General features: G+C 41.5%; 1 protein-coding gene across 1 annotated transcript in view; it reads right to left on the reverse strand.

Annotated features, from left to right (window-relative positions):
* Positions 1-8,479: 8,479 nt before the first annotated feature.
* MTMR12 (myotubularin related protein 12) overlaps positions 8,480-25,180 on the reverse strand; it is a 34,216-nt gene continuing 17,515 nt past the window's right edge. Inside the window, exons 8-16 of the mRNA XM_086628879.1 lie at positions 24,668-24,743; positions 22,757-22,863; positions 20,406-20,530; positions 15,187-15,265; positions 13,476-13,546; positions 12,203-12,375; positions 11,266-11,433; positions 10,193-10,354; positions 8,480-9,223 (exon numbers count right to left, since the gene is read on the reverse strand). Coding sequence (XP_086485005.1) covers positions 8,648-9,223; positions 10,193-10,354; positions 11,266-11,433; positions 12,203-12,375; positions 13,476-13,546; positions 15,187-15,265; positions 20,406-20,530; positions 22,757-22,863; positions 24,668-24,743 — 1,537 coding nt within the window. The 3' untranslated portion in view covers positions 8,480-8,647. The remainder of the gene's footprint in view (positions 9,224-10,192; positions 10,355-11,265; positions 11,434-12,202; positions 12,376-13,475; positions 13,547-15,186; positions 15,266-20,405; positions 20,531-22,756; positions 22,864-24,667; positions 24,744-25,180) is intronic.

A 25,180-nucleotide genomic window follows, 5' to 3' on the forward strand; every position in this document is an offset into this window, starting at 1 on the left:
TCTCTCACCCTGATTTCCTTAGTAACCACACAGTGCAGCTACTCAGTTTCCCCTTCACCCATCTGCACCAAAGCTTTGGAAACCAGTAGATAATTTTGGTATTTGACAGAAAGAGGTTTCAAAAGTTACTAATTCCAACAGGCAGCCTGGAGACTGTATCGCTTGACCATGCCAAGTCATGTAGTCGTGTCCATTTACGTCATTCCCCAGGAACAGAGAGAGGGAATTTGGCTTGTCCAGCAAGTTAGCAGCAACGACAAACCTAGTAACTGCTGATACAGCATGTGACTTAAGAACAGAGAGGAGATGCCTGGAGGCAAGACTGAAGGTGCTATGGTACAAGCAAGAGTAGGAAACGCCAGAAGAAAGGATGAAGTTGAGGGAACTGTGGCATGGCCAGACAAGACAATGCCACAGGAAATCAGTTTTCATAGTTCTGCTATTCACAAAATGAATTAACAAATTTATTTGTTAAAATCTCGGCTGCTGCTCGAGAGGGAGGTTTAGCAGTCAGCTGTCGCCTTCTCAGAAAAAACTCAGCCATGGCGACCACCCGGCGGACGGTGAAGACCTCCACACCTGGCAAGAGGGATGTGGGAGCGCAGACAGAGCTCCCACGGAGGGACGTGGCTGCCCAGGTCTCAGGCTGCAGGGAGTGCCTGAGCCTCTCCATGGTAAGTAGTGAGAACAGCTGTGTGAGGTGTGACCAGGTGGAAGATCTGCTTATCATGGTTGCAGAGCTGCGGGAGGAAGTAGAAAGGCTGAGAAGTATCAAGGAGCCTGAGAAAGATCGGAAGTGTCGGGCACTGCCTGACCTGAAGCAAGAACATAAACAGGAAGACCCAGAAATGGCAACCCAAGACAATGGGCATTCTGATCCCTCACCCCACACAGCAGAGGACAGTAGGTCAAAGGTGAACCATGAATGGAAAGAAGTCTGTGCTCGGGGCAACAAGCGACCCCCCTGCTCCTTGCCTACCTCAGCTCCCCAGGTGCCCCTGCACAACAGGTATGAGGCTCTGGAAGTGGAAGGCCCGTCAATGGATGGTGAAGCTGAGGGACCATCTGCACTGGAGGTGTCACCAGGGTCAGAGAGGGCTACCCATTGTATCAAGACTGCCTCCACAGGGAAGAAAAGAAGGGTAGTAGTTATAGGCAGCTCCCGTCTGAAGGGGACAGAAGGTCTAATATGCCGGACTGACCCTGCTCTGAGGGAAGTCTGCTGCCTCCCTGGAGCCTGAGTTAAAGACGTCACTAGGAAACTTCCTAGCCTGGTACGGCCCACGGACTACTATCCTTTACTAGTCTTCCATATGGGTGGAGATGAAACCGAAACACGGAGTCCACAGTTGATCAAGAGGGATTTCAAGACCCTGGGACAGCTGGTAAGAAGATCTGGAGCACAGGTAATCTTTTCATCCATCCTTCCGGTTGTAAGCAATGACACTGGAAGAAGCAAGTCCATTCAATCAATTAATAGGTGGCTCTGTGGCTGGTGTCATCACCACAATTTTGGCTTCTTTGACAGTGGCATGGGTCATATGGCACCAGGCCTACTGGCACCAGATAGGACTTGTCTTTCTCAGAGGGGAACAAGGGTCTTCGCGCAAAAGCTAGCAGGGGTCATTAACAGGGCTTTAAACTAGATTCGAAGGGGGAGGGGGGGAATATCAAGAATGATAAACATGTGCTGGAAGTACCTGTAGAACAGAAGAAGGGAATTCCAGCTGCTCCAGCCAGGAAGTCAGATTAATCTGAGGCCCAACTTAAATGCCTTTATGTCAATGCGCGCAGCATGGGGAATAAGCAAGAGGAGTTAGAAGTGTATGTGCGCCTATTGGGATATGATCTTATCGGCATCATGGAGATGTGGTGGGATGACTCCTATGACTGGAGTGGCAGAATAGAAGGGTACAGGCTCTTTAGGAAGGATAGGCAGAGGAGAAGAGGAGGAGGAGTTGCCCTCTATGTCAAAGACCAGCTAGAGTGCATGGAGCTGCACCTGGGGACGAATGAGGTCCCGACTGAGAGTTTATGGGTTAGGATTAAAGGGAGAGCAGGGACAGGGGACGTAGTAGTAGGGGTCTGCTACAGACCACCTGACCAGGAGGACTGGGTGGATGAGGCCCTCTACAGATAGATAGGAGCTGCCTCACGTTCACGAGCCCTGGTCCTCATGGGGGACTTCAACCACCCTGATATCTGTTGGAGGGACAACACAGCAGAGCATAGGCAATCCAGGAGGTTCCTGGAATGCATGGATGATCACTTCCTTCTCCAGGTGGTAGAGGAACCAAGGGGGAGAGGTGCTATGCTGGACCTTGTTCTCACCAAGAATGAAGGGCTGGTGGGGAACATGACGCTCAAGGACAGCCTTGGCTGCAGCCATCATGAAATGGTAGAATTCAAGATACTCAGAGAAGCAAGGAGGGTGCATAGCAGGCTCACTACCCTGGATTTCAGGAGAGCAGACTTTGGCCTCTTCAGGGATCTCCTTGCTAGAGTACAATGGGATGAGGCCCTGGAGGGAAGAGGGGCCCAAGAAAGCTGGTTAATATTCAAGGATCACCTCCTCCAAGCTCAGGAGTGGTGCATCCCAACAAAGAGAAAGTCAGGTAGGAACACCAGGAGGCCTGCATGCATGAACAAGGAGCTCCTGGACCAACTCGGACACAAAAAGAAGGCCTATAGGGGGTGGAAGCAAGGACAGGTAGCCTGGGAAGAATACAGAGCGATTGTCCAAGCAACCAGAGATCAGGTTAGGAAAGCTAAAGCCCTGATAGAGTTAAATCTGGCCAGGGACATCAAGGGTAACAAGAAAAACTTCTATAGACATGTCAGTAATAAAAAGAGATCTAGGGATGATGTAGGCCCTCTCCGGAAGGAAACGGGGGACCTGGCTACCTGGGATATGGAGAAGGCTGAGGTTCTCAATGACTTCTTTGCCCAAGTATTCACTGGTAAGAGCTCCAGCGGCACAGCCCAAGTCACAGAAGGCAAAGGCAGGGACTGGGAGAATGAAGAACTGCCCACTGTAGGAGAAGATCAGGTTGGAGACCATCTAAAGAACCTGAAGGTGGACAAGTCCATGGGACCAGACAAGGGTCCTGAGGGAACTGGCAGATGAAGTTGCTAAGCCACTATCCATCATATTTCAGAAGTCGTGGCAATCTGGTAAAGTTCCCAATGACTGGAAAAGGGGAAACATAGCCCCCATCTTTAAAAAGGGGAGAAAAGAAGACCCAGGGAATTACAGGCCAGTCTCACCTCTGTGCCCGGCAAGATCATGGAGCAGATCCTCCTGGCGACTATGCTAAGGCACATAGAAAACAGGGAGGTGATTGGTGACAGTCAACATGGCTTCGCTAAGGGCAAATCCTGCCTGACTAATTTGGTGGCCTTCTATGATGAGGTTACAGCATTGATGGATAGGGGAAGAGCAACTGACATCATCTACTTGGACTTATCCAAAGCATTTGATACTGTCCCACATGACATCCTTGTCTCTAAACTGGAAAGACATAGTTTTGATGGATGGACCACTCAGTAGATAAGGAATTGGCTGGATGATGGCACTCAAAGAGTTGTGGTCAACGGTTCAATGTCCACGTGGAGGCCTGTGACGAGTGGTGTTCCTCAGGGATCAGTACTGGGACCAGTGCTATTTAACATCTTTGTTGGCGACATGGACAGTGGGATCGAGTGCACCCTCAGCAAGTTTGCAGACGACACCAAGTTGTGTGGTGTTGTGGACACACTGGAGGGAAGGGATGCTATCCAGAGGGACCTTGACAGGCTGGAGAGGTGGGCCTGTGTGAACCTCATGAAGTTCAACAAGTGCAAGGTCCTGCACGTGGGTCGGGGCAATCCCAAGCACAAGTATAGGCTGGATGAAGAATGGATTGAGAGCAGCCCTGAGAAAAAGGACTTGGGAGTGCTGATGGATGAGAAGCTCAACATGAGCTGGCAATATGTGCTGGCAGCCCAGAAAGCCAAACGTATCCTGGGCTGTATCAAAAGAAGTGTGGCCAGCAGGTCAAGGGAAGTGATTCTGCCCCTCTACTCTGCTCTCGTGAGACCCCACCTGGAATACTGTGTTCAGCTCTGGAGTCCCCAACATAAGAAGGACATGGAGCTACTGGAACGACTCCAGAGGAAGGCCACGAGGATGATCCAAGGGCTGGAGCACCTCTGTTATGAAGACAGGCTGAGAGAGTTGGGGCTGTTCAGCCTGGAGAAGAGAATGCCGTGGGGAGACCTTATAGCAGTTTTCCAGTACCTAAAGGGGGCCTACAGGAAAGCTGGAGAGGGACTTTTTACAAGGGTGTGTAGTGATAGGACAAGGGGCAATGGATTTAAACTGAAGGAGGGGAGATTTAGATTAGATATAAGGAAGCAATTTTTTACATTGAGGGTGGTGAGGCAGTGGAACAGGTTGCCCAGAGAAGTTGTAGATGCCCCATCCCTGATAGTGTTTAAGGCCAGGTTAGATGAGGCTTTGGGCAACCTGGTGTAGTGGAGGATTTCTCTGCCCATGGCAGGCGGGTTGGAACTAGATGATCTTTAAGGTCCCTTCCAACCCTAACCATTCTATGATCCTACTCACAAAATAAATCAACAAATGGACTTCCTAGGTAAACATTATCTGCTCTCTTTAAGAATCCACACATAACATTAAGGGAAGTACCGATTTCATTTTACTTGATTGCTAAAATAAAAACCTGAGCAACCAAATGCTCACTGGAAGCAGAGTAACATGCTGCCATCAAGCAACAGTGTTTACTGTTTCATAGGGTTTCCACGTGAGAACAAGGCTTCACAGCAGTCCAAAACATGGCAGCATCAAGCATCCCTTGCACATACAAACACTTGCCAAGATGTTAGCAGTCCCCTGTTAACTTCTTCTCAGCCTTTGTAACAAGTTTAAAGCTGATACTCTTTAAAGTCAAACTTAACCTTCCAAGCAAGCCTCCCTGGGACTCAGAACTGTTTGCAGTCTCTACAACGTTCTTCCAACACAGCTTAAAAAACCCCATTTCTACTCCCTTCGTCTTCAATGTGGAGGTGCCCTCCCCACAAAACTGTTTCTCCAACTCCAACAGCAACTATCCTCACCTTCTGTGTCACTCCCTTCCAAAATAACTCTACTGTCCCACCAGGTAGGAGCTCTACCATCCCACAAATGCTGACAAAAAGCATTTGTCACAAGTTAACTTTACTACAAACCAAGATGAAGGACCTGAGACCAGAAGAAGAAGGGGTTTGCCCCTTCTACCCACCCCTCCTTCCCCACCAGCCACTAAATTAATCCTGGAAGAGCATATATAGTTTTGTACATGGAATGCTCTTTTAAGACTCAAAAGAGTTCGCTAATCCATCTCCACCCTGTCCCAGAATACGAAGTCCATCCCACATAATTTCTAAAGAGTTTTATGCAAAACCTAGTCCTTTCCAAGAGACTACGAGGCATAAACATTGCATATGAGGTTTCCAGCCAAAGATTAGAATGAAGGTAACCTCTGCTGTGACAAAACTAATCCATCATAAGATATCCACAGCAGAAAGTATTCTGCTGCCTCCTGAAGAAGTTCTGCTTCCATGCTTTGAGCTTGGAAAAAGGCTTTAACTGGTGCAAGAGACCAGGAGGCCAAGTTGGCTGTAAGTACCTTTATAAAATACATGTTTGTATCCCAATGCGGTGGATATCAACAGCTCAACATTTTCACTAGTGAACGCAGTCTTAAATCAAAGCCAAGCGGTCAAAGTACACTCAGTGATCGTTAGAAGATGTGGGCGAGGCAGAGGCACACCTTGTGTTACAACATGACCTGGCACTCCACAGCCGCTGCAGAAGCTGTCGCCCTACGAGACTTCAAGAACAAGCCTGCTGCAGTCTTGCAACATTCTCTTTGGGAAATACCCAAAGTGGCACGATTTTTGACTGCGAGATTTGCACTAGTGCTGGTTTTGTAGTACAGAAGCTAGTAATTTGTGATCTCTTGATAGAAGTGTTTAATTTGTACTCTGTGGCTTACTGTGAGCACCTCCCCATCCATGCCCAATACACATCTGGTTTGAGTAATATCCCGCCATAGCCATTTCAAGAAGTTGTTTTGTTGAACATTGTAAGAGCACTCCCCCTTGAAATGGAGGAAGACAAGCACAGTGCTAAGACCAAAGTAAACAGTGTTTAATAAACCTTCAAGTACTGACATCCAGTAGACGTTTTCTAACTTCCCACAGGAAAGCTTGGTACAGCGTAGCAAGATGACTTTCCTGAACTGACAGCACTTCTCCAGCAAGTACAGCCAGGTCAGAACTGCACAGCTTCCTCCCCTAACAGCCTCTGAAAGCCAGCGTGGAACTAGAAAAAAACTTGCCGCTGCAGATTGTCACGTCTGCTATGATGTAAAGCATCACTCACAAAATACAAGCTTAAACATACATTCTCATTTCAGGACAAGTATGTCAAAGTATATTTTATTAACACTCTCCAAACAGCCCGCTAGAGAGAAACAACAGTATTAAAAAAAAACAACCAACCAAAATTGTAAAGCTTCTAGCTTGTATTCAGTGTAAAAACTTGGAGGTATAAACAGAAGCCTGGAGTAAAAATATTAAGTACATTTCCAATCCCACAGTGCAGAAAACCAGTAACAATGGTATTTACTCTACATTAGAAGTGTTCCAATGTTCAATTCCACATATACGTTTCTCTTCTATAAAAACTTCTGATAACTTATGTACAAATAAGATGTCCAACATCTGTTCTTTAATATAAATATGTAATCTTCATGATTGAAACATTACAACAGTTTGATCAAAAGTATAGAAAAATCCATTTAATTTTTTTTTCTAATGGCAGCGTTTAAAAAAAAACAACTCTTGAGCCCAGATGACATTAGAATAATAGGTATTTCTTCGCCACAAAAATGCATTGCTCATTCAACATGCAAAGTATTATTGCATACAGGAGTCACTTGTCCTTCAGCCCGTTCCAGCAAGTGCTAGCTATAAGATCTTATGCATCACAGAAGAAAGCATAAGTACTAGTGTATTTTTAAATAAATGCTACAAACAATTATTGTCCTTGCACTAAGACTTAAGGCAATCAAGAGCTGGGACGCTTCAGTTCAGCATAGTTGCATTAAGCTATCCCCCTTTCTCCATTAATAAATTTTAATACATTAAAATAAACGTGGTTTTGGAAGTCTGCTGATAGATTTTTTTCTGTACATATTAACACAACTCAGTGTGAAGTGACTGATCAGTAGCGCAGTTTAATATCCCCTATTACACTGAGCTGATCCATTTTAAGCAACAGTTTCTCCACCAGCTAAGATTCCCAGCGTGGATTTCTAAATCGGAGAATAGAGAAAATATTCAATGTCTACCCTCTCAGTGTAACTGATTTTATGACTTGCATCCATTCTTGCAGTATTCTAGAATTTAAGGGTTCAAAATAGTTTGACAGTCAAATAACATTCAGCTTTACAGAGGACTATTTGCAGTAAAAATACTTTCTATATAAGCATACACACAGTAGATCAAAGCCAACAGGCATTTTTTTTATGGCTTTTTTCACTGAGGTACTGTTACAACATCCAGCAACAGGATACAAGTGTTCATACAGTATGAACGCCACATTCATAAGCTGTACCACCAACTCACGACAAGTGGCAACACACTGCAAATCCAGCTTCACTGAGGGATTAAAGAGTCTTCCCTTCTGCAGGGAAGGTCTCAGTGCAAGCTACAGAAAGCCTCAAAGGCAACTGGCATACACGGGGAAAGTCAAAACGAGTGTCTTGCTCTTAAAAGGAGAAAAAAACACACTCATGGCAAACTAGAATCTTGGTAAGGCCATTTCTTACAATTAAGAGCACACATTTGGGACTTAACATTCGAAGGCAGCAAGGGCATATAGCACAGCAGCCACACAGTAAGACTTGAAATGTGTCGTTCATCTCGTGCATCTGTTCCTTAAGCTAAACGCACGCACAGGCTCAGAGCAACCAAGCTGCGATTATAATACCACACAAGGTGAAGTCCTGCAAGCCAAAGATGAAGGTCTACGAGCACATGACTTCAGCTGATGCCACAGCAGACAGAACACTCTGGGTGACCACAAGTTTATTCCTCAGCTGTAAAAAGCTTATTTGTGAATGCACATTTTATTGCACTTTCCTCTGTTTTACACAGAGGGGGAAACGCAGATGTATTAACAGTTCCCAGTCACAGTACTTCCAATTCTAGTACTCTTAGCGTAAGGGGGAGAGGTTTTGCCTTAAAACAGTGATTGTTGCTATATGTATTTAGTATTCCACCTTTACATCAGAAAATAATGGGTTTTGTGGTTTTGGTTTGGTGTTTTGTTTTTATGGTTACCACAGTCTACACTTGTGTTTTTATTGCACCTATGCTAAAAATCTGTTTCTGCAATAACTATTGTTAGAGTGAAATGGAAGTTCAAAATATGCTCAGTTAATCATGGCAACTAGTTCTTTCCAACCAAGTCATTTTTTAACCCCACAAACTAATTAAACAGGCTGCAGATGCTTGACTGAGTTCCTTACATGGGAGGCAGCACATCATTTAAAACTCAGAGCTCAGCCACATACAATTCATACTTTAATTAATACACACTTTACAACATATCACCACTTAGATCAACAAATTCATCATCCCTCTTGACCAAGTCATCTTCATCTTCCAAGTCTTTCCAGGTGCTAGTGGGTAAAGCTGGTTTGATAGACTGTCTCTGAAGTGAAGCAAATGGAAACAAGGATGACAAACGGGGAGACTGCCTCAGCAGTGGAACAGAGTGTACGTCTCTAGAAATAGCTTGACTATGTTCTTCATCCATTTTCACCTGCAAGCTTTGCACCTCCTCCATCAAGTCCAAAATCTTGGCCGCTGTAGCTATTGTACCACCACCATGAAGCTGGGCTTCAGGAATCCATCGTAAATACCGTTGTGCCCACACTTTGATTTCAGGGCCATCGATGCGAGGTAACAGAAGACCATGATAGTCAACAGGTTTACTATGCCAGCTATCATAAAATTCCCTGAAGCTATTAGGGGGTTCATCTGAGGAATTTATGAACTTGCCAATTCTTTTACCAAGAATGTTTTTAATTAAATTATCTGTTTCCTCCCTGAAAAATCCTCTCTTTGTGGAAGATTTTGTTTGTGTCAATGGCAAAGAAAGCTGCCGTTGATGCTTTAAAAGGAAAGAAGAGAAAAATATGCTGAGATAAATACTGATGGGAGTTTAAAAAAACATCTGAAGAGGAAGAGAAACATAACTTGTATTCAGAAAATACTTAAAGCAAAGTTAAACACAGCCACTGCTTTGCTATATAGTCTAAAACTGTTACTCTTCAATGACTAGTACACCAAATACTTCACACAGCATACTTAGTATTCTCAGATACCTTCCCTGCACTGTAACTATTGCAATGAAGTAACACTGAATAAAGCATTTTTCTTCTAAAAAGGAGAGTTCTTTGCATATATTCGAGTATTACAGACTTTCATGTTTAGTTTAAGCTAGCCACACAAATCAAAGAGCCCTTGATTCAAAACTTATCCAGTGGTTCCTCATTGCATCCCACTATGTAGGAGTTCCTGGATTAACGCTGCACATTATACTGACAGTGTCTCACTCAAGAATGCTTTGTACGAAACAGAACTTAACCAACAGAGATATCACAATTAAAGGAGGCTACTCCAAACAAACCCATAATCCTCCATACCCTAGACAGTGGTGTTGTTGGTCCCTCTCCAAGTGCACTCCAATTATACTCAGACAAAATTAGGGAGGCAATTATTAACCTATAGGCTATGTATTTCAATTAGGTACCCCATGGAACAACAAAATAAACTCACTTCAAACATCAGTGCAACTCACCTGGATGTTAAGTTCCACGAGTTACCACTACACTTGCACAAAGTTAAGAAGAAAAACCCCTAAGTTCACAGCTATGCACAGTAACTGTAAAGCAGTGATTTACGACCGAGATGGGTGCAAATTGCATTCTTAAGATCCAGGTAAGGCTGAGGTATACGCCTATTTTGTCAAAAAATCTTTGCACCAATACTTCCCCTGTGAGTACATTTGAACTCTGAGTTGTGCAAAATATTTTCATCACTTAAAAAAAAAGAAATAGTTAAGCGGCACATATCTTACTTTGAATCGTGCAGTTTTCCGTTGACTTTTATCTGGTTTTGGCTTCTCTGCATAAAGAGGGTTGTTCAGGAAAGCCTGGCCCTTGAGGTCAAACTGCACAGACCAGTCCCACACAGTAAGAAATCTGAAAGGACCGCTTTGTGTCTTGAGGCTTTCACCGCTCTGCCAAAACAAACAGGTCACAATTAATACTGCTAGAAAGGAATTCTGGCCAAGTCAAGGTGAAATTAAGAAACTGGCTTTTCACAGAAGAGGCCACAGAGTTGCAGTACCACTCATGATTTCTACATATTCAACATTATTAGATGCAAGTGCAGACAAAGGCGCCCTCCATTTCTTTAACTTCAGACAGTGCTTCATGTCAACAGTGCAATTAGACAGCACCAAGAATGCCTTTCACAGTTGAAAGTAAGATTAAATAATCTGATGAAAAAATAAAAGTTTTGAAAACTGGGCAGGAGATAGACACTTGAATTCTTCAAACACAAGGGGCATGTGGTATAAACCTCTCCAAACTTCGAAAGTTAACTGCAGTTATGCAGTGCTCTCAAATTTTATGATCAATGTTTTATTTATATGCAAGTCAATGATCTTCACTTTTTTTTTTAGCCTCTGCAGCTTTGCAGAGGATTCTCCAATTGTCCAATTGCTTCCAGTTTCTTAGGCTAGAGGAAAAAGCATGAACAAAATGTAAATCAACATTCAGGAAATGTTGATTTTGGAATAGAACAGAAAATGCTATGCAAGAATTTTGTAGATAACTTATTCTGCAGGAAAACAGGACATTCCTTTTAGGTTAAGGAGCTTCACTTTCACTGAAGAGCAATAAATATGAACTCATAGCCACACATTAGAATTAACATATTCCTGAGTTACCTTCCTTTTGTCATCATGAACTCTTAAGTCCTGAACTTGACGCCTTACGCCCAAAGCTGCACTCATTCACCCTTCAAAGCGTGACTATTCAAATAAGTACGAAAAAACATGCTGCTAAAGAATTATTTTTTGGGGTGTTCTTTGTTGATCAAACCCATTCTGCAACACATTGCACTCACAAAACAACAAACTCTTACCATATTAGTGTCTCTTTGATGTTGCGAGTTGAAGAAGAAAGTGCTAAAAATAGGCACATAGAGGCTGTCTGACAAGACAGTTAAGTAAGTTTCTGTGAACTCAAATGCTGGAGGGTACTGTTGTACCAACTGCCAAACACAGTTTAACAGGAGCAGAAAAACAGGAGCCTACATAAAGAAAATACTGCATCAGTTTCAGAAAAACATAAGTTCCACCACGCAGACTATTTACTTAACAATATTTAGCATCTCCAAATACAGATCTTAAGGAAAGCAATCTAGTTAACTGCAGAATTGCTGCACGTAATTTTGGCTGAGCTCTGAAGAAGCATCATCTGAGCTACCTTTGGCCACTTGTTGACAGAAGAAACAAACACTTCCTAACCTGAATCTGCACACATTAACTTGCTACGAAAGCTGCTGCTACACAGCCTTTTAAAGTTGGCAAAGCAAGACTAGTTTGTAGCAATACTTGATCAGAACTAGTCAGTTTATACTCGTGATTTCCACGCTGTATAGCAATCTGTCCCCAAAATATAAGCAAAAACAGAGACATGAGACTGCAACATGTAGCAAGACAGTATAAAGTGGAATATAAACAGGAATTGCATATTCCTGTCACTCTGGATGTGACAGGAATATGCAATTCACTTGAGTTATTCCTATGGACACTACTACCATTTGACAGTTTCAAGGGACATGAGATCTATGTCTTTCAAAAGACCCCAAGATTGAATGGGAAATTTTATGTTTATTCTTTTTAGTTAAAGACACTGCTGAACTCTAAACAGCAAAAACAGTGACACTGTACAAAATATCAACCCATAAAAAACCAAAATTAAAGATCCTAAGAGTAGTTAGAACTTCCTGACTGACATCTAAATCCCTTCTTATGCCAAGTAAGCTTTTAAATAGTAAGTAAAAAAAAAAATCATACCTCCTCTTTGTCACTTCTATGTAAGTGGTTACAACGATCCAAAAAGCCATGTCCTCCAATTACCCACTCCTTCTGAATAAGGCTCTGAAAACCCAACTTTGTTCTGCTGTACGAATCCATCATCACTTGAACCAGGCTAGAGATTACGCAGCACAGATCAGTAGCACTCTCTTCTACAGAAGAGAAGAGAAACCACATTGTCTAAGCCATTCCTAAAACTTTGAGTAAGAAAGCAAATTATTGCTAGCTTCACATAAATCAACGCGACTGCATTTCAAGATGAGAGAAGCACACAATTTCTTACAAGTGTTACACCGTCAGAAAGAAGTTAATCCATGTTTCCAATACTTCCCTTTGTAAAACTGTAAAGTTTCTTGTACACTTATATTAGGATAATACTTTGACAATAAAACCTGCAAAACCCAAGCTTTTACTGCCGTAACTTTGATCCCTACACCCTTCAGTCTCTCACAATGCATATACTGCCCCTCCTGCCCTATGCTACCGGGCCAGCTGTCTGCCCTTACCCTTCCTATCCTGCATGCATCTTTTCACACTGCGTGAAATTTCCCCTCAAGCAACAAGCATTCTTCACCCTTCAGGTGCCTCCTAGAAACACCTCTTCCTCATGCTAGGTTTCTCAAATGATAGCGTGCAGGGGGAAAAAAAAAAACCCAAAACCACAAAGCAAACCAACTAAATTACTAATTCAAAAATAGCTTAACAGTTAGCATTGAGTTTGGTTTCCATGTGATTACTTTACTCGCTCTAGGAAAACAAACTCCTCAAGATGTGTACAATAAGTGTATTCTTTCATGTACTTTTAATAGAGAGACTTCATGATATTCAGTGTGTATCTAGAACATAAAAACATCCTTTTAGAAAGTTTTCATGCTCCCTGTTCCCTGTGTAGACCCCTCATCCCCCTAAAGTACAGCAAAAGATCTAGGAGACCTTTAATAAAATAAGTTAGGAAACAGGAATGCATAAACAAGAGGTAGCGTAACACTTATGCCAATTTATCAACAGTTTTCATTCACGACATATTTCTCTTAGCCTGGAACTATGCTTATGTTTTTAACTACAGGAAGCACTTCCAGAAGTGCGAGACATTAAGGCGTCTGCTACTTTGAGTACCCTGAGTTTTACCAACCTCTGCCATAATTACAAACTTACAGCTTAAGCTACATTTAAAGAAATGAAAAAGAAACTAAAAATAAAATAAAATATATATATATATACATACACACGGATAATCTCACTGAATACTTACCAATAAGGAGAACATTTGTATGCTGTCTTTCCAGACACTCAGCAACTTCTATTGCTTTCTTCAAGACTCGCCTGTTGTGGTACAGGAAAGATAAGTGAACATTTTCAGAACATTTTTACAATTGAGTTTCTTACATTAGTTTCTCCTAAAACAGGTTAGAACATCATACTACTGAAACTTGGCTAGTCCTTCAAAACAATAAAATCCATGCTCAACTTGTGTAAATGAAGAACTATGTAGCCTCAAGAGCAAACTTTCAAGAGGTATCCTTATTCGGCCATCGGTCATGCATTTCTAGTTCCTATGTTTGTACATTTGTAATAAAATACTCTATTCTGGATCAATAGCAGCCATCACACACGCACACGAAGAATTACAATTGCTAGGAGCCAGGTCTTTATCTTGGAAAGAGTCAACATCACCACACTTATGTTCTAATCTACTACATACTACATTTTGCCCATAATCTGGTTTTAAGAGGCACAGGGAAGGATCAGCAATCAAATCTTGCAAACAAGATTTACTCAGATTATCATTACACAAGGAAGATCGAATACAATTAAAGATCACACAAAACCAGATGTAACGCTGCTGGTTTCTAGACCTGACTCTTCATAAAGTTGGTTATTTTCATGTGAAATTTTGCACAGAAGTAAGAATTCTTGCCACTGCTTAGGTCACTAATAGAAGTTGACAGTTTATTTCGTAAGTGTGGAGTTGTCAGATTCTTTGCTTAGCACCTAGAATAGCTAAGAAGGCATTCCTACTAACTGCAAGAGCCAAGTACAAGCTGATCCAGGAAGCAACTGGATCCAGTATGGAAATGACCAATTTCAAAACCATGTAAGCATAGGAACTTAGGCTGGCATTTACCTTAAACTACTCGTAATCTTGGTTATGTCAATGCATTTCACAACGTATGATTCTCACTAGAACCTCTCATTCAACATACATTTAAATTCTGGATTAAGGAATGAATGCCAATCAATATTTATTGAATGTTATTAAGACTAGAAAGAACTGAAGCTGACTACAAAAGACTGCAGAAGTGCATCATGGTAACAAGCTGATCACAGAATAAATTGGCAGACAATAGAGCTAGCACAAAGTAACACTGAAAACAAATAAAAACCTTAAGTTAGCCAACACCGTTCCAACACTTACTGTGGACTGCTGAGAGAAGAAAAAAGAACTTGAGGAACAATCAGGAGAGGAAGGGGACAAAACTGAGAACAACTGTCATTTTATAAATCTTTGGTAGGCTAACATCTTGAACACTGCAGTTCATCCCGTCCTAAAGGATATTACAGAAGTAGAGAGTACAGAGAAGAATGGCAAGGCTAGTCAGAGACACGGAATAGGTTTCATGCAAGAGACAAATTCTGATTCTTCAGTTTGGAAAGAAGGTGACTAATTGCAGGATGGAAATTGCTGGATCTATAAGTTTTAATAGGTTTGCTGAAAGAGTTGTAATTAGAATGATCCGCTGCTTCTAACATCCTTTAATGTGAGAGGCTTAACACAAGCCTGCACTGTAAAAATACTGTCTCGAGTTGTAGAAATTAGATCTATAAATGGGACCGTAAGTCTGTCTTAAATGTCTTTCCTACTGGAAGTGAAGAATGTCATATTTCAAGAAGCTAGATAGAAAACCCACTACAAATGCATTTAACAACAATTTGAAACCCAGAAAGTTACAGGTGTAGCAAACCTGATTATCTCTAGCCAGTTTGTGCTCTCCAGTAATGAAAACCATTTCACATCAGTTGCCCAGAAGTCTGTACTGTTGTCTGAAAAAAAAAAACAAAAACAAAAACAAAAATTGGTTTGTTCACATATATATAGTGCTAATAAACAGCCATTCATTGTATTAGTCTTCGGTTATAAACTGTTACAAACAACCAATACTAAGGAGTCAGTAAATTCCAACCACTGTTCAAGTCAACACTCTATAACTAAATGAGGAAGTGAAGTAGTCCTACAAACACCAGTAAAGTTTTATAGCACCACAGGCTTTTAGAGAAAGTATGCTGTAGGTTCATAGCAACCAAACCAAGTAAATAAATCTGTTGACAAATGAGAACGGAAAAGAAGAAAAGATTAATCAGAGGAAAGGGTTCTTCCAAGTTCCACTTGCCTTGACTCTAAAGCATGACCTATAAAAAGCTTAATATAAGGAGGGTGGATTTTTAAAGTCATTACCATTAGAGCCAGAAACACAAACGGGTTTCAGAAGGGGATTACACAAATTTGTGGGATGTAAGACTACCTGCAAAAGGTTTTAAACAGCTTTCACTGAAACGAAAGCCACATTAAAACATATAAAAAAGGGAATAGCTAAGATATACCAGGAGGCCAGGTGCAATACCAGAAAGTCATTATACTCTTACGAATTCAACTAGTATTTTTGTAGCTGATTAAATGCAACTTAAATCTCTACTGCTTTTATTTCTATCAAAGCCAGAATTCAGAAACAGGAAAGGTCTCACAAGCTGATAAGGAAAAATTAAAACCAGAACAGTCCACCTTTCCTGCATAAGGCACACAAACCTTGAAGCCGAAGGTCTGCAACAGTTCTACTATTGAGAAACAACTGAAATAACCAAGCTTCCCTCCTTCCCTACCCTCCACCAACAGCTTCAATTCTGCATGTTCTCTAACATCTTCTCACCTCCCAAATTCTCTCCATATGCTTCCAATGTTTACTTCCAACACATGCTCACTTCTGTCTTGTCTTCTTGCAGCTTGCATCTATGATCCTCGAGTGCACAGGTATATAACGCTCTTGCAGCTGTTCTGCCTCCTTGCCTGCTCATGCTCCTTATTCTGTTCATTACACATTTTATAAAAATGTAAATCTTTCTTTCCCTGATTCATTTCACCCTGGCCATAGAAACTAGTTCTCCACAAAATAAGCATTACAATGCACCTTCAAAGCTCCCTAGTCAGTTCTGTAGTTTTCTTCCAATCTTTTCTGATTAACATATTCAATTTCATTTCCATCCTTTAAGTATGATACCCTTTAAAGTACATACATTACAGTACTTCAGGCAAGAGACTCTTTACTCCCTAGTTCACTTTCTTTCCATCCAAGTTTTAGATTATCCCCTTGCACCCAAATCTCATGTTTCATTTAGCCTGACGTCACTATTTGAAGAACCTCTGTCCATTCTGAATCAAGGTAAAATTAAAACACCAATTTCTAGTCCTTTGAAACCATTTAATGAAAAAACATGATAGCGAGGAAAGCATTTCTTTTTTTTTTTCCTGTGGAAGTAACAGGCTTTCATCCACAGTGGTAACATTTATATTCCACACCAAAGTTTTCTTTAGCTCTCTTACATTATGGACACTACAGAAGAGCTTTACTCCAAGACACTGAGTAGCCACATTAAGTGTGGTTGTTTGTTTTGTTCAACCATGCTCAAACACTTGCATGCAGGCATCTAAAATGAACTGCTTGGTCTGGCACTTCTCCCCCAAAGTCATCTCCACATCAAAACAGGAACTTCTTTTTAAAATCATAACAAAACACTTGCAGCTTGTTTTATCCCTTAATCAAGGTATTTTGCTTAACATCACAATAGGAAGTAAGCTTTCCCTTCATCCTCATCTTCTAGGACAATGAAGAAATGCTCCACTAGGATTTGAGGACTAAAAGGTTCAGAGTCTCCTTTAAGGTATGTGGGGAAATGGCATATACTGACACTTGTGAGCAGTCTAGCAAAACTACCATCTGGCTTTGCAACTTTTCAAGAGGAAAAATTTAAGAGGATCCAAGCTTTCCCCATCAAAATTCTCTTTCAAGCAGCTATCTACTATTGTGGTTTATGCTTTGCTTAATGTCCTGGTTTCAGCTGGGAGAGAGTTAGCTCCTCTTTTTAGCAGCCAGAAGAGCTCTGTGTTTTGGTTTTAGTCTGAGGCTCATTTCGAAAGAATGTTGATATCTCACTGATGTTTATAGTTGGCACTGACACCTCAAGGACTTCTCAGCTTGCTGTGTTCTTGCCAGTGTGCAAGAGCACAACAGGATAGGGGGGAGCATAGCCAGGACAGGGGGTCCATGATTCTCCTTATGATTCGTACTTAGGATTGAGGGCCAAACTGGCCAATGAAGTATTCCATACCATGCAGCGTCATGCCCAGTGTAAAAATGAGGGTCAACCAAAAGAAGGACCTTTGCTCCTCCAGAGCTTTCACTCTCAGAGTGCTCTCTCTCTTTCTTTTTGGGCCTCTCACTCATCTGGGATTGTGGTGTTGGGACTTACCTGTTTCGGGATCATTAGTCTGAGATGGGACAGGCCTTAGTCAAGGGGTGGTGAGCAATTACACTGTGCATCTCTTGTTTGCATATATAATCATCACTGTACATGTATATATTCATATATTAGTAGTAGTATTAAATTGTTCTTATCTCAACCCATGGGTCTCTTTCCGTTTTCCCCTTTAACTCCCTTCTCCATCCCAGGGGGGTGGGGAGGGTGAGCGAGCGGCTGTGTGGAGTTTAGCTGCTGATTGGCCTAAACTACGATGTTTCTATAAACCATAGATTTTTATAACTGAAACATCAGTTTGGGAATGTGCTCAGGAAACTTAAGTTACAATGAAAGTCACTTAAATCAAGTTAAACAGGCATATATAGAACAAGAATAATGGTTAAAGTATTCAGACTTTGAAAAGCAGTAGTAAGGTAGTCAATTCCTGTAAGATCTTCACACCTCTAAAAAGTTACCTGAGTGGTTCTCTCAGACTGCTAGTGCATAGTGCTACACTCAGTGAGCTACAATCTACAAATAAAGCTTGTTTAAAAAGCTGTAAGACAAAAACACTTACTGGAATGCAGTTTTAACATATGCCCTTTTGCTTCCAGTAATGTAAGCCAATGATACAATCACATCGTTGAAATACGCAGTATTTCCTGAGAGATGTTAAATGACTTAACTTCAAGCTTGCCGTCTTTTTCCTACTGGAGGGTAAGTTACCAGAAACTACACGAAGTTATAGGTAATTATTTTTAGCTCTTAAGCATTACGAAAGATTGACTGTGGATTTGACACTGCATTCCAGACAAAATCCTCAGTGTGAAACTCTGCCAAACACCTCATACATATTAAGACTTCTCTTCAGAGTGTCACTGAAATCCTTACTTTATATTTACCAGAAACTATTCATACTAATTTACAATCAATATCACTTACCAGCTAAATTCCATGTATAAAACTAATAGGACTCAGATACTGTCCGTAGGGCACACGGCAAAAATACAGTTCCTTGATGATCAGTTCAGCTATGCCCAATATCAATAGCCAGATGTGCACAGACTCAGTGTTCAGCATACTACCAGGCAGAGGTTATTGCAACATTTACCCTCCTCTTGTAGAAGACCCATTGGCCAAAACAGCCCAATGGCACGTTGCACAGTTGCAAGGAGTTGTGAAGCCTTTTTCAAGCCAAGAGGTGAGTCCAAAGTACTGTTTCATAGCAGCAAAATAGTTAAGGGGTCCCAGAAAAGAGTGTGAAAGCCTAGACTATACTTTCACATGGCTCCCATTTTTACTCCTTTCAAGTGGACTTAACTATTTACAGTAGTCATGTTCAGCCTTATAGTCAGACTGATAGAATTTTAAGCAAGCTCATGCTTCCTGTGTTTTAGAATCATAGAACGGTTAGGGTTGGAAGCCACCTTAAAGATCATCTAGTTCCAACTCCCGGGAAACCCTCCACTACACCAGGTTGCCCAAAGCCTCATCCAACCTGGCCTTGAACACTTCCAGGGATGGGGCATCTACAACTTCTCTGAGCAAACTGTTCCACTGCCTCACCACCCTCAGAGTGCAAAATTTCTTCCTTACATCTAATCTAAATCTCCCCTCTTTCAGTTTAAAGCCATGTCCTACCACTACATGCCCTTGTAAAAAGTCCCTTTCCAGCTTTCCTGTAGGCCCCCTTTAGGTACTGGAAAGCTGCTATAAGATCACCCCAGAGCCTTCTCTTCTCCAGGCTGAACAGCCCCAACTCTCTCAGCCTGTCTTCATAGCAGAGGTGCTCCAGCCCTTGGATCAACTTTGTGGCCCTCCTCTGGACCCACTCCAGCAGCTCCATGCCCTTCTTGTGTTAGGGAGTCCAGAGCTGGATACAGTATTCCAGGTGGGGTCTCACAACAGCAGAGGGGCAGAATCACCTCCCTCGACCTGCTGGCCTCGTTTCTTTGGATGCAGCCCAGGATACGGTTGGCTTTCTGGGCTGTCAGCGCACATGGCTGGCTCATGTTGAGCTTCTCATCAACCAACACCCACAAGTCTTCTCCTCAGGGCTGCTCTGAATTCGTTCTCCTCCCAGCCTGTACTTGTGCTTGGGATTGCCCCGACCCACGTGCAGGACCTTGCACATGGCCTTGTTGAACTTCATGAGGTTCTCACAGGCCCACTTCTCCAGCCTGTCAAGGTCTCTCTGGATGGCATCCCTTCCCTCCAGCGTCTCCACAACACCACACAGCTTGGTGTCGTCCCACACAGTTTGTAACAAAACATAAGGCAAAAATAAATTAGCATTTAGCCTTAACTCTTGATACAGGATAAAGGCTTAAAAGATTAACACTTAACATTCAATTTAAATGGATCACAGAAGATTTATCAATCTCTCCCGTAAATTTCAATTCAGGCAGCGTATTCCAACTAACATTTCAACTCCACAGTCATTCTCTTTGAAAGTAATTTTCAGATACTATGACTGCTTAGCAATAGGTAAGTCTAAGAGCTACAAAGCTCCATTAGCATGCCAGTCATAAGCACAGTCTTTGGTTACATATTTAAAAGTCTGCTTTTAACCACCGTCAAAAGCTAGGCACCAAGCAAGATAAGGACTGCAATCATCAGACATAAACCAGCATTATTATGCCTGGCATTTCAGTCACTTCAAAGCTTGACTTACCGATCAAAAACAGCTGTTTAAATCTTGTGTACGCAGTCTGGATATCTTGCAGAGATGGTAGGCTGCTTGACAAGTCATCTGTCTTCAGGAGCTCATAGGGAGGATTGCTAATTGTCTTATAGATTCTAAATCAAACATGAAACAGAAGGTTTTAATCTCTTGATCAAGTCAAATAATGCACCAATTATCACTGAAGACAAAGTTAATAGTCATGGTTTGGGAAACAGCTGTAAGATGAAAATACACCCTGGAAAGCTAACAGCCTCCATGCATTTTTAAGTACTGGCTGGAAGCTTGCCTACAAGCTTATGAAAAGTTTTGCTGCTCTTAACTGTTACACCAATAAAATCATATTCATGCATATTTGTTTAGTTATAAATGTTACAAGCATTACCTGATTTTTACTACTGCTTCTTTAGTATTGTTTTCACTAAACACATCAAAACTACTTTACTAGTGGGCTACTTATAAGTGAATTCAGAAAGAAGAGACGGATAGAAATACCCAAACGTCCCAGCAGACACAATTTTTCTTGACTTTTATCAACCAAATTACATTCTGATACCTAGCTGCCAGGTCTGCTAACGAAACACGTGAGTATCAGAAAAGAAAAATTTGGACTCAAACAAAACAGTATACCTGCCTTGTACTTCCCTACGCATCTGCTATTTTTTTCCCTAGGAAGAGGAGAAAAAATACTGAGCCAAATGAAGCTTTGGTTTGGACCCAGAACGTCCCCTCTCATTCAGGCTCCAGAATTCAGATGAACATCAGCTTAGTAAATACCTTTGTTGTCATGCTGACTTTTTATTGTCAAGATTTAGGAACAGCTGCTCTAGCTTCTCCTGCAAACGTGAAGCCTTGCAGGCACTTTCCCAGACAGGACAGAGTACTTAGTTCGCTGTATGTTGTAGCACAGAAATCTGCTTTGAGTGAGACCTTAAGTGAACAGGAGTTCACATCAGAAGTGCAGGTTACTAGACCTACTGGAAGATGCATCGGGTAAGACAACTGGGGGAAAGCAAACAATTGTGATACTTCTTCCAAATTGAAGTAAACAATTTGCACTAGAAGATCTGGCTCTAAACAGTTTTTTCAATAAAAGCAGCTGTTAATTGTAAACATCTGCTGTGTGCTTGAGTTCAGACTACTACTACAATGGCAGGTTAACACAGCCTTATGGACAATTTGTGGATATATTTTTAAGTATTAGTGGTTAACCACTAGTACTCTGTAGCAAAGAAAACCACCAATACCACCCCAAGCTCCCACAGTTCCAGACATGGGATCAAAATAGAAGTTGATACCTTGTTACAGCTTACTGCTAGTTTTACTTACTTTCACATTATGAAACAGTATTAAAGAGGTGTAAGTCCAGTAAACTTCCCCATTTCAAGGGACAAGCATTAGAGAATCTGCAGGAAGGGCTGAAAGCCTTTCCCATGCAAGTATAATTAATTTCAAAAACAAAAGTAGTTTTAGGAGCCTAATCAAGCTATTTTTCTGTTACTTCCATGTGATTAACAAGTTCTCCATCTATGAGAAGAAAGGAGGTAGCAGTGAAGCAGTACAAGCTCCTAGTACAAGAAGTTAGTACAAGTGCTAGCTTGATCTAGTAGCTTGCTGCTAAGAGAGAAGTTCTCTCCAGGACACCCAAAAGGTCAAAAAAAGTCAGAAAAGAGCAGCAAGAAGTCATTGCTGTAACTCTCAGCCAGGCAGCTGTGCTCTTCCCCTTACGCTAGCTTTGGCATTTTTCAGACTGCTGAGCTAATTCAGCTCACTACCTCGGCTGAAACAAAGTGCTGTCTGACATCACATCTGAAAGTAGCAGCAGCGAGCTGCTAGATTGTCTCAGTCATTTCAGGTCACTTCAGATAAAGCTATTTAAGAACACGAACCTAGTTTTGAGAAGACAGCGAAGTCCAGAGAGATTTAAAACTCAGCTTGCAAATTCATGTTTAGAGACAGAGCCTAGACTTCTCTTACTTGCAAACACCACTGACCATCAGCTAACTATACTTTATGTAAGACCTAGAGGTTTTGGTGGTGCTTTATCTAACAGCAAGCCACAGCCTCTACAGAGATTCATTTGATTATGTATATATATATACACATATACACACATACACACATGCATTTCTGCAAATAAGCCTTCAGTGATGTTACAGTCCTGCAAAAATCAACCGATGTTGTTAGGCCAAGGACTTAAACTCATTCCACTACAGACAACTACTTCTAGATCTAGAACTTGTTTCCTGATGCGTGCAAGCTTAAAGATATAGCATATATGGAAAAAGAGAAGCAAGGTCCATACCAAGCAAAGTGTTGTGGACAGAATAGCTATTACTGACCCATCCAAGAAGGCTTTTTGCATTTGTGAAGTGCTGTCATCCTGTTCTTTGGGAAACGCAGACATTTTGAGGAGAGCAGCACCGTTATGGCAAGACCAACACCAAATCTGCAAAAAGACATTTACCAGGTGATAAAAGTTGGTAAATCATCCCATCCAAAGTATTTGCTTAAGTGACTGAGTGATTACAAGAAATTTCTTTATGCTGTGCTTTATGGAATTTTTGATGTATTCAACAAACGTATCAGCAGAAGCAATTTTCTACATCTGCACCTACATGCCTCAGCACACTGTGTTACCACTCACAAGTTTTAAGTTTAGCTGTGTACAGGCACAAAGAAATATAAAGTGTCAGATTACATCAGAATGTTACTTTCTCAACTGTGCTTATTGGTGAAAAAAATTGATCAAAACATCTGTGGCCAAATTACATTGGAAAACATGCCACAGCAAGATGGCTCTTGTAGCTCATACATATTAGCCATCAGTTTCTCCACACAGACATAGTAGTGCTTTTCTTACAGTTCAGCCTTGAAATAACTCACAGTAGATACACTGTTAGACCTTACCATGTGAGCTATGTGCAAAGGGTCACCATCTAGGCATATGAAATAAGCTATTACACAAGAACTCCTCCACTAAATCAGATGGCGTAGTTAGAGGTACTCCCTGTAGCAAGTCACTCCTCAAAAGCTTCTTACTTCCCTTTGCACATAATTTCTTGACTCAAACCTACTGCTTGAAGGTCTCAAGCTAATCTTTAACCTCACTTTGAAACTGTGAGTCAGAATCATTTTCATGAGGAGTATTACACAAGTCACATTATGAAGTTAAAGTTCTGCTACCAATTTATAGGAGCCAAGAGGTACAACCCAGAGGAAGCAGAAACCTCACAACCATCAAGAGTGGAAAAAGTGACCATATTGTCCTTTCACTGCCATCTCTAACTAATTTAATATGGTCAAGCTATTTCTACAGTAGCTTCCCAAAAAGGATTTGGTAATAATTGCAGGAGTTCTACAAGGCCCACAAACAATGCAAGAAGCAATTTAAAAAAAAAAAAAATTGCTTCTGTGTAACAGTCACTGTAATTTGTCTGGTTGACTTATCTCAGAAAAAGTGAACAAAACTATTTTGAGCTTTACTATCTGAAAGGACAAACTGGGCAGAACAGTACAGCCCTGTCTTCTCCATGGACTGATTAATTTAAGAGCATGAAGTAACTGTGGTTCTCCTTGGCAAACTTGATAGACATGCAGCCAACTAAGGCAAGACCTCATAAGTGAGGTTACTTTGCTCCCTGTTTCCATCTACTCCATCTTACTGGTTCTTTAACTCTGGTACGAGGTAGAAAGCCAAAGTCAGCTTGCTACAGGGCACAAAACAGTATACTTAACTTCATTTTCTGCTGAGACTGGTAGAACTAGTTTTTCTGCTAGGCTACCTGGCTTTGTAAAAACGCTGCATCATCACATACATGCTACCTACCTGCACCCAAGCCAGGCAACTGAAGGCATTCAGCTGTATCTGCACATTTACAGTCTTAACTTCAACAGCCAAGCAGCATTTCAAGCCCTATATCCTGCCCCAGCCAGATGCCAGTCAATCCTCAGTCTCACAAAAAACAGGCTGCTGGACAGACTAACAGTGCATGAAGACTGCAGGACATTAGACATCTGATGTAAATGGGGGCTGTGAACCCCCACTTTGCTTTGCACTTTTTAAGGTGTATACAGAATACTTTGAGCACCCCTCCTTCCAGCATCTACTTCCCCTTCTGTTGATGACTAGGTGTAAGTGTGAGCTGCTGAAAACAAGTTCTAAAAATCACATGCAGTAGCAGCTGAAGTGCTCGTTGAAATTATGCCTTCCCAATAGTATTTCTTACCCTCAGCCACGCATTTATACTTACAGGAATGCCTCTGCCTTCATACTGCAAGATACTCTCTTCAGACACGCATATAGGAACAACAAAATACAAAGGCAGCCTAAGATAACAAAAAAAGAGTTTCTTGCACTTAAACTGAACAATCTCCAAGCTCCTTTTAATGATGGCGAGAGTGTTCTAGCCTACATACTAATTATACATTCACTCTTACAGCTACAATAATCTTTCCTAATAGATAATTATATTGTCCTCAACACCCTCCCTTTATTTTCAGCTGGATAAGGTATCTTCTTCCCATCTTGAGATGTTAATTATTTTCACTGCAACATACCCCTGCCTTTCCAAGGCTGCAATTAAGCCCTACATTTAATTGTAACACAATTGTTAAGACCATCTTGGTTCTCTCACTCTGTTGTTCCCAAAGATATCCTTGTGCTATTAGATAACTAGTTCTGTTTCCATGTCTTGTAAGCAGTTCACATCACAATTCAAGGACATCATTTAATATATCACGAACTTCCAGTATCGGCCAATACT

This window comes from Tauraco erythrolophus, chromosome Z (genome assembly GCF_009769465.1).
Source record: "Tauraco erythrolophus isolate bTauEry1 chromosome Z, bTauEry1.pri, whole genome shotgun sequence".
NCBI classification, from domain to species: domain Eukaryota; kingdom Metazoa; phylum Chordata; class Aves; order Musophagiformes; family Musophagidae; genus Tauraco; species Tauraco erythrolophus.